Consider the following 13,671-nt stretch of genomic DNA (forward strand, 5'->3'; position numbering starts at 1 on the left):
TCTTTTACTCATTGACTTATAGGCATTCTTTGTATATTTTGGATACAAGCTCTGGTTTGTTTGTTGTTGTTGTTTTGTGTGTGTGTGTTTAAAATCTTCACAATAGCACTGTGAGTGATTATAATGACATTTCACACAGGCAGGTTCTGAGGTCAGAAAGGTTAAGTCAGTTGCTATTGGACATGTGAGATATTAGAATATAAGAATTATTCCTTCTCTCTGGTAACTTATAATCTATTTAGTTGGGGAAAAAACATTCAGAGAACAATTAGTGAGTAATACTAGCAAATAAGTATTAAAGTACTGATCTAGGTTGTATAGGCTATGAATGACATAGTAGTTAAAGGATCAGTGTGAGCTTCCTAGCAGAGTTAGGATTTAGTTGAAGACTTTAAGGGCAGGTATAATTTGAGGAAGTAGAGGAAATGAAAACACATTTCAGGGAGGGTGAACCACAGGCAGGCATGGAAATAGAAGAAATAATGTGACTAACACCTTGCCTTTGAATAGTTCTTTGCAGAACTTTACAGCTGTCTATGTAGGACTACATCTTTCATGAGGGCAAGGACCATGCCTGTTCCATTGACCAGGGCATGTCCAATGCCCACAATAGTGCCTGGCACATAGCAAGTGTTTAATAAATACATTTAAATGAAATGAAAGAATGCATTAAATCTCAACAATATTCCTTTCAACTTAGTAGAATAGGGTTTAAATGATCAAGGTTAGAATTTAGATTAAATGGCCAACTTGATGTCCTCAGTAGGATTTCTAAAGAAACTAGTGGTAAATTGTAATTGGAGGGAAAGATTATAGAGTTTGATTGGTTTAGATTTGATGTGGCATAAAGTGTAAGGTGTCTCTCTGAGAGGTCTTGAACAGAGAGAGATGAAATGAAAACAATGTTCTGCAAAATTCTTGAGTTATTAAATGAACGATGGATTAGAAGCAAGGGGCCAAGTTAAGAGGCTGTTGCAATGATACCAGGATTTATTCATTTTATTCAACAGACAACTATTGCGATCACAATACACATTTGGTGCTAATCTCCATGCTAATGAAGGATAGCAAGATGTGTAAGTCATGAACTTTGCTGCTAAGGAGCTTATAGTCTAAGAGGAGAGCTAAGATAAGCACACAATAACTGTAACTCATGGGAAGAAGTTTGAAAAAGAGACACAAATCAAAACTGTGGAATCAGGGGAGAATCCTGCTGATTTTGCTGGAGCATCAGGAAAGGTTTGAGTAGTCTTCTATAGTAGCATTTTACCTGCCTCTGACTTCCTGCTCCCTTGTCTCTCTCTATTGTGTTTCTTGCTTTATTATCTGGAATTCTCTTGTTTATTTATGGTTGTACCTGTCTGCTCTTTGTCTCTCCCTTCCCTCATTAGAATACAAGCTCCAAGATAGAGAGTACCTGTTTGTCTTGTCGCTTCTGTATTTCCAATTCTTCACCCAGTATTTGGAATCAACATAAATTTTTAAATAAAAATTTCGGTATGAATGAATGAAATCCAACCTTGAACACTGAGGTTGTATCCTAGGATAAGCAGGAATTGGAATTCAATAAAAGGGGAGGGAGAGAAATTATTTTAGGTGGAGGGCACTTGAAAGCCCATAAGGAGTGGAGAATGAAGGATGGATCTGGAAAATGGGTTTAAGGCAGACTAGGGAGATACTGTAGTGGATTAGATATGGAGAATAAAAGAAAGTAAATGACGATTACAAAGTTTATGCCTTTGAAAGAGATAGAATGGTATAGAGAGGACAGAATGAGGAAACTGGGAGGACAAGCCAGTTTAATGGGGGAGTGACTGGCAGTCTTAGGGGTCATATCTTGTGAGCGATTGGACAGATTGGATTGAAGTGCTCGGTCAAGTGTAAACAAGGTGAGTTGCGACTTACCATTGTAGAAGAGACACTAGTAACTTGGGCTAAGGACAGTTTCTCAGAGAGAAAGTCCAGAAAAAAATAGCTTTTGGTAAGAGCCTGCAGTCTTGGGAACTGGATGAGAAGAATCCACAAGAGAAGGGGAAGGACCAGTAAAGTGAGAGGCAGTCATCAGTAGGAACTGCCACAACAGGTCTCAAAACATGGAGGTTAGCGGTCTCTAGGCTTGTCAGATGAAGGGCAATTCCATCTTCAAAGGAAGAATATTTATAGGATGGTGGAAAAAATATTGCTTTGTGGTAGGGATAGAACAGAGGGCAGAAAGAGGGAGAGAAAAATTGGATGGTTGCTTGAGTGTGAAGAGAGTGTTTAAAAACTATTATTTATTTTTTGAAAATGAAGAAAATCTCAAATCAGGAAATAAATGTCATATAGAGATAGCTACTGTTGAGATTTTTGTTCTCATACTCTGCCTATTTATCTATTAATCTTTAAGTGGAATCATACTCCATTTACCATTTTATAATCATTGGAAGCTTAGTATTTTATGAATCCCTTCTCAATTAAATAAAATCTTATAATTCTACAATTATAATATAATCTCATAATTTGTCATGATTTTTGACATTCCACAGTATGCAGTGACCATGATTTAGTTAACAATTCCTGTAATGATGGACATTTAGGTTGTTTCTGGGTTTTGCTATATTTTTTTTTAAAATATTTTTTTGGGTTTTGCTATCTTTAGTACACTACAACTAATATCTTTGTAGATGAATTTTTATACGCATTCCTGATTATTTCCTTATAATGTCATCTGGGAAATATTTAAAAATGTTTTTGTGTGTATTATTGAATTGCCATCTGGGAAGGTTGTACTCATTTATATATCTATCATCTGTATTACAGAGTTTCTGTGTTTCCATAATCAAATCACTGTGTGCTTATTAAAAACAAATAGCATTTAATAACTTGATAAGTGAAAAAATTATTTTTAATCTGCATTTCCTTTAAGTCTAGTGAGGATTTCATATATTTATTGGCTATCTGTATAGCTTCTTTTGCAATTTGTTACATATAACCTTTGTCATTTTTGTGGTTCCTGACATATATTGCTAGTGGTTTGTGAGAAAGACTGATGAGTTTAAGCTCTAGTATATATTTTTCTTTTTTGTGAGTTGCCTCATGTCTCCTGGTCATTAAAGAGTATGTACGTATGTATGTATGTATGTATGTATGCATTTATATTGGGATATTCATTCATGATCAAAGGTAGAATGAACAGAGCTGAAAATGTTGGAGGGCAAGGAAGTACAGGGGAATTTTAGATTCTGGAAGAGGTGTGGGATGGAGTGGAAGAAGATTTAACCTTGAAGGCAGGATGCAACAGGAGATGGGGCATTTTGGCTTCAGGAAACATATGATATCTATTTTACTCTTTTTCTAAGTCATTACTAGCTCTGAGGCATCATCCTTTAATCACAGGCATTTATTTATTTATTTATTTATTTATTTATTTATTTATTTATTTATTTATTTAAAGATTTCTAAATTTATTTTAGAGAGAGAGCGTTTAAGTGTGCACCAGAGCAGGCGGAGGAGCAAAGGGAGAGGGAAAGAGAAACTCTAGGCTGATTCCGCACTCAGCACAGAGCTCCACATTGGGCTTGCTTTCACAACACTGAGATCAGGACCTGAGCTGAAACCAGAAGTCAGCTGCTTAACCTACTTTGCCATCAAGGTTCCCCTAATAGCAGTGTTTTAAAATAACTGCAAATCTCCTAAGATTGTTTTTGTTTCTGATCAGTGTTTCCAAGGCTAGATGGAGAAATAAAGGGGAAAAAAACAGCAGCAGAAGATATTGATAATGAGGTTATTTATTTCCTACTTTTTCCACATTACTGTCAACAAACCATATAGGTAAACATTTTGTAGGCTTAGTGGAGCATTGGTTATAAGAGCTTCTTATGGAATGAAACATACATTAGATTTACATTCTGTGTCTCCTTCATAATTATTCTTGCTTATTTGAGCCAGAAGCTTTGAAAACACTGTGTAAGGAGTGGGATTTAAAGGAATGAATGAATGAATCTGTGGCATAATTTAGTTGCACCTGGACATTAACAAAGAGTCATGAATCTACTCTGATTGGGTGCTAGAAAGTCATAATTATTTTATGTTATGGTGATATCTGAGATTGTCTTGAAGGATAAAATTTTAGGATAAACTTGAACTCTGTTAGGAAATGTCATGAAGCAGAATAATTGGCATATATGAATTAATTTTATTTTATGGGGGTGGTATTGCAGAGTCTCATACTCACTATAGCCACATTATAAAAAGCCAACAAATCAATTGAAGAAATCGACATATGTTAAAGATATGAAAGGATTTTTTTCCTATTCCTAATGACAGGTAAATTGTGAAAAACTGTCTCATGAGAAAATCCATTTTGGTACTTGGAAGTATCATCATATGGTAGGATTTTTGGTGTGATATTTCTTTGGTGGCATCTCCCACTGCTGAATACTTCCTTATTTGCTTTTGTAGAGATCTAGGAAAGGAATTTAAAGAATTATTAATTTGCTTCTCAATGTGTGCATGTGAGCATTGAGGGTGATTGGGAGGGAAGAAGTCTGGGACATGTTGAGATGTATGAAGTTCCTTGGAATTTCTTCTGGGATCATAATGATTCACTGCTTTTTGGTGCTTGCCTCCCTTTGTAGTACTGATTTCTTTTCCTGAGGGTGGCCCTGCATATCTGAGGCTTGGGGAGCTGATGTTTGCTGTGCATCAGAAGGATCTGCATCAGGCAGATGTTCCCAGTTGTAATATTGTAATGCTTGGCTGTCACTGAAGATGATGGGACAATCTGAGCCCTCACTGGTGAGGGATGCACTTGACTGGTTGTTGAGGAGCTCTGGGCTTGACGCTCTAGCTGACAGAGCTTGATTTTGCTGCTCCACTGGGGTCATATCCATTTGTTGCAGTATCTTCTCTTGCAGGTACTGGTACAGAGGACTGGAATAGATTGTACTTCTCTCCACAGAACCAGATTCTTGGTCCATCTGCATCTTCTCTACAAGGCTTGACTGGGGGACTGAAACATCATATCCTTTCTTGGCTGGATTTTGTTGGTCATTGGCTTCTCCTGCCAAATATTGGGGGCCTTCATCCTCCTCTAATGTTGCAGGTTCATCTCTTTCAAAGTGTGCTTTGGAGGAGGCTGAATTGTCATCCAGATTTTTTACTGGAGCCTCCTGGGTCTCCTGTGCTCTACTTTCCTCTCCTTTGGTACTTGGGCTCTGTGCCTTTAACTTTTTTCTGCTGTCTTCCTCTGCTGAAAGCTGTCTTATGGAAGACTGGTCAGTGACATCTGCCTCCAGTGTACCTGGGATCTCTGTCTCAAGGGACTTTCTGTTTTCTCCTCTTGATATGGACTTCTGTGCTTCTGGATGTCCATCAGGGTGCACAGCTGGACCTTGGTCTTTGGTCCCTAAGCCCTGACTCCTGTACTCTTCTCTGGCAGCCCATTCTGATTCCTCGGTGAGCTTATCTTCTCCTCTGACTTCCAGCACCACTGCCTCCTGAGTTCTGCTTTCCTCACCCAGTGCTACCTGTTTCTTAGTGTCTGGGTTATTATTGTGACTTCTTTCCATAGACTCTCTAAGAGGGTCTACTTTATTCTGGGAATCTCCTTGCACAGGTGGATCAGTTGTCTCTGAGCTGTTGTCACCATCCTCTGGAGTAAGGCTATTGGGAATTTCCCAAAAACTCTCATTATTCTGTGTGATTGTGGCCTCGGGATCCTCTCCCAGATAACCAACATCCTCCTTGACTGGCTTGTCATGAGTCTTGGTGACATTCTCATTTTCTTCTCCAGACGGGTTCTTGAGTGGTGCTAAGTCTTGTGTTCTTTCTCTTGCTCCTGGTGTCTCTTCTGCTGCAGGGGCGTTTTTGCTGCTCATACGTGCTTCTGCTATGCCTTCCTCAGCATGTCTTGCCTCTTCTCCTGGGGTGACTGCTCTTTCAATTTCAGAATGGTTCTGTTCTCCTTCTGAGCTTGACACTTGTGTTTTAGAATCTTCTACAGCATCCCTTTCTTTTGATGACTCTTGGAGTTCCTGATACTTCCCATCCTGTGATTGGTCTTCCAGGGTTGATAGCTGAATTTTTCTCTCATTTTCTTTCTGCCCTGCTGTTCCATGGGCCATAGGGCTTCTCCTCTTCTTCCTTATAACTTGAGCATCAGGTATTTCTGAAACATTTCTGATATCACCTTGGACAAGCAGGTCCTTTGTTTCATGTTTTTTTTCTTGTGCTGGTGGTTCTTGGGTCTCAGATGCTCTACTGTCATCCCCAGATTCAGCTAGATTCTTTGTTTCAGGTGGTGTCCTATCGGCATCCTCTCCTTGTCCTTGGGTCTCAAATGTACTACCATCATCGTCAGGATCAGTTAGTTTCTCTGTCTGCAATGGTTTCTGGGCAGTAGCTTGTTCTGGTAGATTGGTATGCTCTGAACTGGGCTCATATTTTCCTGTCAGCGACAGTTCTTGTGTTTTAGAATGTTCCTTAACATCCTTTTCTGTTGCAACTTTCTGATCTTTGGAAGGCCTCTTTGTTGTTTTTCCTGGTGGAGAACTTTGGAGTCTCAGGTTCCCTTCGTGTTCTCCAAATCGATCACTTTTCTTCGTGTCACTTTGTTCCCTGACTGGTTTATCTCTTTCCCTGGGACTCTCCTTTTCCTGTCTCTCCTGCTTTGTGGGACTGTCAGTCTGTTCTGAATCTGCTGTTAGCTTATTTGTCTCAAGTTGAACTCCATTGTCTCTTGTTGCTGATACATCTTGGGCCACATCCTGGCTCCATTGATCTCCTTCTGGGTGTTGGTTCTCAGGGTCATTGCGCCCGGATGCTTCTACTGGCAGATTGTAAGTCTTGGTGTTTTTGGCCCCATTGTATCCAACTGCCCCCCTTCCCACGAAGCTGAGCTGAGCTGATGATGTCATTCCTGAAGGAGGTACCACTCTGTCTTGAGTTGGTGGAGTTTGTTCTGTCTGCTGGCCAGTGCTACTGGTCACCTGAAGATCTAGATCATCTGGCTTCTCCTCTGGTTTAGACACTTGTCTTGGTTCTGATTTTAGTAAGGATTGTATATCAAGATAGCAGAGGTTCAAAAGGTTGAAGATTGCAAGAACAAATTCATCAAAACTGATGGTGCTCTTGTCAATATTCAGAAGGTTCAAGTTTTTCTCCACAGCATGAATGGCATATGGCTGCATGAAAACACAGTGAGAAATCAGCCTATTTATATGAAGTCAAGCACCCATAGTATCTGCATGTCTCCCAAGAATCCTTTTTTTTTTTTAAAAAACATTATTCCTCAAGACCTAGTGAAAATTTCCCCAAACAGTATGAGTTTGTTGATTCTGGATACCATTTTTCGCCAGGGAGCTATGCTAAGAAGGAACTTTTACATCACTCTGAGTTGCATTTATATGTATACTGGCTCATGACTCCTTTCAGAACCTACTTTGCTGAAGCATAGCCCCAGGGAGGAAAACCTCATTTTCCTCTATAAGGTCGATTAAGCAATTGCACGCAGTAGGGAGCTGAGATTGGAAAAAATTGTTCAAAATCAGTGAGTGCTGAGAATTGGTAGCCAAATGTAAAATAGGCAGGGATCATCTATGCACATCTTGCATAGATTATGGAGAAAGGGTAAGTGGGGGAGAATTTCCAGAGCTCTGTGAATACCACACCTGAAGAATGTCCCCAAACTCGCCCTGAATGAGCTGTTTCAGCTCTGTACAGGTCAGTGTTGCCTTGTTACCGTCCTCCTGGGCATACTTGTGGAATGTCTTGATTATACAGAGGACATCTCTCAGGAGCCGAGGCATCTTTCCCAACTCAGGAAACTGTGAGAAAGAACAAAGTTCATTTTTTTTCAGGAAGGAGATACTGAGGTTATCCTTTTCTCTGTCCATCCCACAGTTCTACTGGCATCATATACTCTATTCTGTTTATCTCTATCTATTAATATCTTGTATCAGAATTTCTTCTTTTTTGTATCAGAATTTCAATGATTAGTTTTGTACCAGATAATGTGGTGAGATCAGATCTGGCACAGGTAGATATTAGAAGCAACACTTCATCCCACTCTGTGGAAAACAATGACACGTGTTCAGAGAAAGCTGTATTGCAAAAAGAAGTGGAAAAAGAATACAAATATAAGTACTGAAATGTGCAAATGATGTCGACAGAATGGGACCAATCCTTCCAGCATTAACTGAGAGTGTCCACCTATTTTCCTCCTACCTTGGCTTGGCATAACTCCTCTGCTTAGGAAAGTATAATTTTTAAAGTTAATAAAGCTTCTAGAAGAAAGAGAAGTAATGCCAAAAGTATCAACCCCTATGCAGACTGAAGCAACATGTTTTTACCAAGAAGACATGGCTTAGTGAATTCACTGGAAAAACAAATAGAATTCTGACCCCTCAGTCATTAACCATCACTTAAATGACTCTGTATTTTCATTTTAATATAGCCTTGAGTCCCGGGTCCTGGATCTTGTTAAATACTATTCATGCCTACGTCATACAGTTTATATTTTTTTAAAAAAGACAATGCTCAAAGTAGTTCCAAAGCAAAGAATGCATCTGGGGGGCTGGAGCTCCCAGTTTAGTGGCAGTAATGGTGCTCGATTAGACTTGAGATATGTCTCCTCTGGAATTCTTACACAATCTCACATATAAGCAGAGCAGCAACCGAGATCCCAAGTATGCTCAAGCATATAGCCTATGAGACTTACCTTGTTCACGAATGAGAGCAAGAAGAATAAAATGTGCAGCAGGCTGTGAGCTGACAGCAGGCGTTCAAACCTTTTATTGAGTTCCTAATTGCACAGTTAGGAAGGAGACACCTTCCGGGTGTAATGCTCTGATTCATCACCACCAAACCCAGTTCTCCCCTCCTTGTCTACTGTCAGCTTCTCTTATTTTTATTTCCTTCTTTAGGCAGCTTCAGTTAAGTCTTGCCTTTAGACTCATCCAAAGGAAGGAGAGGGGATATTTTGTTTCATTCACTGACTTATAGTTTTGAAGAATCTTTGGAGTGGTGTTGGCTTTTTTTTTTTTTTTTTTTTTTTTGAGCTGAGAACACAATTACATTTCTGTTTGACAAATCATAGGGCTGGCAGGGACCTCAGAAGTCATCTGATTCCTCCCTCTGCCCACAGGATGGACTGTATTTGACCTAGCTGGACAGATGGGTGTCAATCATGTGTTTAAAAATAGAGGCCCCACTGAGCCATGTGACAAGAGTGGAGATACCAGTTAATTCAGGTGTTTCAATGCTCTACTCTCCTTGCCCAGAGGCAGAGTTAGAAAAAAAAATCTTGCTGGGTGTGCAGAACTTTGCTTACTTACCTAGGATATACCATTTTAAAAAAGTGATTGATATCTGCTCTTTAAAGGTGCTTTTATAATTCAAGGAGCTTAGAAATGGGCATCCACAGTCCTGTGTTCTTTTTGTGAAAGGAAAAGAGAGACCTAGAAACCACCAATCTGAGGACAAGTGGAGGAGAGACTGAGATGCTAAACTGGTAAATGTTTTTATTACCTTCTGGATCTGGATCCCTCTTCAGAGAGAATATTTAATTAGCAGGAGAATTAGATTTGTTGTTTTATTAGATATTTAAAAAGATATAGAGTATGTTTGAAAACATTCTTGCCTGCATTTTTTTAAAAGACTTTTTTTTTATGAGAGACACACAGAGAGACACAGAGACATAGGCAGAGGGAGAAGCAGGGAATCGATCCCTGAACCCTGGGATCATGACCTGAGCCAAAGTCAGACACTCAACCACTGAGCCACCTGGGAGTCCCTATTCTTGCCTGCTTGTAAAAGGATGTAAGAAATAGACCCATGAAAACAAGTGTAAAAGGCAAATACCAAGAGAATGGAGGGGTGGAGATGGAGGTAATTTTATAAGTCTGAGGCTAAGGACAGCATCACTATTGAGCAAAACCTTTTCCTGATCTTCCTGATAATCAAAGCAAGTACAAGGGAACTGAGTTTTTTTTTGAGGGAGGCAGTAGGGAAATCCATGTTGATAGGTTTCCACCTGTAAAGAAATTTCTCAACATTGTCCTAAAAGACAGAAACCTCTTTCTGAGAATTGGGATTGGCATGTGAAGATCATCTTAATTCTGATCAATCAACATCTCCTGAGTACCAACTATTTCTCAGCCATTATGCCAGGCACTGTGGTGTTTAAAGTTGAGTAAGTTCTGTATCCCTGCTCTGGAGGTCACAGGCCAGTTTCATGAGAAATGGTTGAAGGAAACATTAACATCAAGGCTGGATTGGAAAGAAAGGGGAGCATAACAGCTGTTTTAAAATGTTTGAAGGGTTTTCATGGGGATGAGGAATGGGATGGGAAGAGAAAGGAACTTAAATTCATTGAACACCTAAGACACACCAAGTACTTTACGTGGGCTGTCTTACTTTCTTACTTAATCCTCATAGACCTTTTAAGTAGTTATTATCCTCTTTTAGCAGATAAGGAAGTTAAGGCTCTTAGCTGTTAAGTAACTTGCCTATGGCCATGTGCCCAATAAATGACAAACCTGGATTTAGAATTGAAATGCCTCAAGAATATATCTCTGAGCTCATGGTATCTCCATTATGTTGAATTCCTTATTCTGTGTAAAGCCAGAGAATAGAGCTAGAATCAGTGATTGATAATTTCTAAAAAGAAGTCTTTAGTTTTTGTTAAGAACTCTTTAAGGAGCGGTGTTGTCTGACAATGATGTAGACTGGTCCTAAGGTTAACAAGATCCCTGTCACTGGAACTGTCAAGTAGAGGCTGAATCACAATCCATTGGCTGGGTTATAGGGAAGTCCTGTCACAGCAGGAGGCAAGGCTGGAGTGGCTTACAGTGAAGAGCACAGAACTCTTCCAACCCTAAATATCTATATTTTTATTTTTTATTTATTTTTTTAAATAATAAATTTATTTTTTATTGGTGTTAATTTGCCAACATACAGAATAACACCCAGTGCTCATCCAGGTTTGGATCTTGAACAATGTAAGGGCTGTCTCCTCAGCCCTTTTTTTTTTTTTTTTCTCCTCAGCCCTTTTATAGGCATTCCTATTTTTTCAGAGCTTACTTAAGACTTTAATTAATACTCATACTTCTCGGGATCCCTGGGTGGCACAGCGGTTTGGCGCCTGCCTTTGGCCCAGGGCGCGATCCTGGAGACCCGGGATCGAATCCCACGTCGGGCTCTCGGTGCATGGAGCCTGCTTCTCCCTCTGCCAGTGTCTCTGCCTCTCTCTCTCTCTCTCTGTGACTATCATAAATAAATAAAAAAAAATACTCATACTTCTGGGTGGGTAATGACTCAAGGTCTGGCAGAGGCAAGAGAGAGTTGGGAGGATAGGGTAAGAATACTTTTTTGTTTAAAAAAGTTATTTAGATTGCTATATAATAAACCATAAACAATTCTACTATTACTGAAAAAAAGACCTGGTTGACCTTTCTTCTTCCAAAAAGAGATCTCTAATAGTCCCTTCATGATGTCCTCTCCCTTCTAATTTTGTGCAGGGACAGTGAAGAAAGGGAGAGAGACACAGTGAAAAGAAATTGATTAATAAAGAACTGTATCTGAGGTGCCTGGGTGGCTCAGTGTGTTAAGTGCTGGACCTTTGATTTTAGGTTGGTCATGATCTCATGGAACGCAGCCCCAGCTTAGAGTGGATCCTATTTGAGATTCTCTCTCTTTCTCCCTCTGTCGCTCCCTGCTCACATGTGGGCTATCTCTCTCTCTGTCTCTTTCTCAAATAAACAAACAAACAAATAATAAAGAACTATGTTTGAAAGTCTATTGCTTTTCAAAGGCCACACCTGAAGTCTTCAGTGAAGGCTCCAAATAAAACCCATATGAAGGCTACTTCGGAAAAGACGGCTAATAAAGCAGTTTTAAAAAAGATTTATTTATTTATGAGATAGCCACGTGTGGGCAGGGGAGGGGCAGAGAAGGAGAGAAAGGGACACACTGGTTCTACCCTGAGTGGAAAGCCTGAGTGTGAAGCCTAGATGTGGGACTGGATATCATTACCAGAGATCATGACCTGAGCTGAAATCAAGAGTCCTACACCTAACTGAGGGAGCCATTCAGGTGTCCTGCTAACACAGCAATTTTTAATGATTCTCTGTAATACTGGAAAATGTAACAAGCAAAGAAGAAGACTCCAGCTTTTATTTATAATTTTGTTATCTTTTTTCTTATTATAAAAGTGTTCAAGATGATGGTAGACTGAGCAAATGTATATTCTTTTGTCTTTCCAGGAATCCTCTAAAATAAAAATATACAAGAAATAAATGTACCAGAACTATAAGCAGAACTGGAGAATTATAGCTTAGATTCAGGAAATTTATGGAAGTTGAAAAGTGGATGCTTGAATGTTCATAATATAAACAAATGGAGAAAGGCACAGCCCAGAATGTGTTATGAAGGAGGGGCAGAGATGAGAGTAGGTTCAGCCTTCAAAACCTGGAGAAACTCTGGACTCAGAATTAGCAGGTATGATGGAGGTGGGAGTAGGAAGTTGGGGAAGTTGGGCTTTAAATAGGGAAAGTAATTGAGAGTTTATGTGAGGAACTTCTGTTTTAGTGGCCATTCCCATATCCCTCCTCCACTTTAGAGCATAGAACATAGACATCTGGGCATATGCTATATTGCCTAACCTTTCTAGCAAAACTCCAAATGACTCTTTCCTAAAGAAATTGAACAAAAGTCCTAAAAATGTTAAATGTAAACTCCTTGAAGGCAGAACTCTGTATCTTATTTTCCATATTATCCTCAGAAGCTGTATAAGTATCTGGACTATAGTAGGTGCTCTGTCATATTTGTTGATTAATGGATGGACTGAAAGCCAGAGCATCTAGTGTAGATATTCTCCATATGGCATTAGTTGAGGGTGGGAAAAGGCAGATCTGCAGCCAGACAGCCATTTCTCTGCAAATTGACAGGTTTCTCCTTCAGCCTGCCACAAGTAAGAGAGTTGGTGTGAAAACAGACATATTTATACAAATCAGAAGAAACTCAGATCTTTTAGTTGATGTAAAGGAGCAACCAAGAATATTCAGGTATATTAATAAATCAGCAGCATGAAAAAAAGAGTAAGACAAACAGACAAATTTCCTCTTGGTCCCAGAGGAAATAGATATAATTCAGGATGTAGAAGAAAGATTAAAAAGAAACCTCTAATTAATATACTCCCAAGAGATTAATTGAGGCAAGACTAGGATGCTCCAAAAGAATAATCAAAGAACAAAAATCAGAAAAGAAAATGGTATTTTTAGATGAAATTAAATACAAACATGAAATGAAATAAATAAAAAACAATTAGAATTTTAAAATATCTCACAATATTGACAAAATCCTTTAGAAGAGCATTTTCCAATAGAACTTTAGATATTTGCACTGTCCAATGTGATAGCCACTAGCTATATATGTGGTTTGAAATGTGGCTAGAGTGAGAAACTAAATTTTAAATTTTATTTAATATGTATTAATTTTCACAATATTAATTCTTCCAATCCATGAACATGGAATGCCAATGCTACCCAGGCAATTTGCGCATTTAATACAATCCCTATCAAAATACCATGGACTTTCTTCAGAGACTTGGAACAAATCATCATAAGATTTGTGTGGAATCAGAAAAGACCCCAAATAGCCAGGGGAATACTGAAAAAGAAAACCAGAGTCAGG

General features: G+C 39.1%; 1 protein-coding gene and 1 long non-coding RNA gene across 2 annotated transcripts in view; one reads left to right on the forward strand and one right to left on the reverse strand.

The window, feature by feature from the left end:
- Positions 1-3,798: 3,798 nt before the first annotated feature.
- TCHHL1 (trichohyalin like 1) lies at positions 3,799-7,801 on the reverse strand. The gene is made up of 2 exons (XM_038560619.1): positions 7,650-7,801; positions 3,799-7,163 (listed from the first exon to the last, which is right to left on the reverse strand). The coding sequence occupies exons 1-2, from the start codon at positions 7,785-7,787 to the stop codon at positions 4,584-4,586; spliced, it is 2,718 nt and encodes a 905-aa protein (XP_038416547.1). The 5' UTR covers positions 7,788-7,801; the 3' UTR covers positions 3,799-4,583.
- Positions 7,802-11,564: 3,763 nt separating this feature from the next.
- The window catches only part of LOC119863998, a 73,160-nt gene continuing 71,053 nt past the window's right edge, over positions 11,565-13,671 (forward strand). The window contains exon 1 of the long non-coding RNA XR_005372785.1: positions 11,565-12,477. This is a non-coding gene — a long non-coding RNA (uncharacterized LOC119863998). The remainder of the gene's footprint in view (positions 12,478-13,671) is intronic.

Source organism: Canis lupus, chromosome 17 (assembly GCF_011100685.1).
Source record: "Canis lupus familiaris isolate Mischka breed German Shepherd chromosome 17, alternate assembly UU_Cfam_GSD_1.0, whole genome shotgun sequence".
Taxonomy (NCBI): Eukaryota; Metazoa; Chordata; class Mammalia; order Carnivora; family Canidae; genus Canis; species Canis lupus.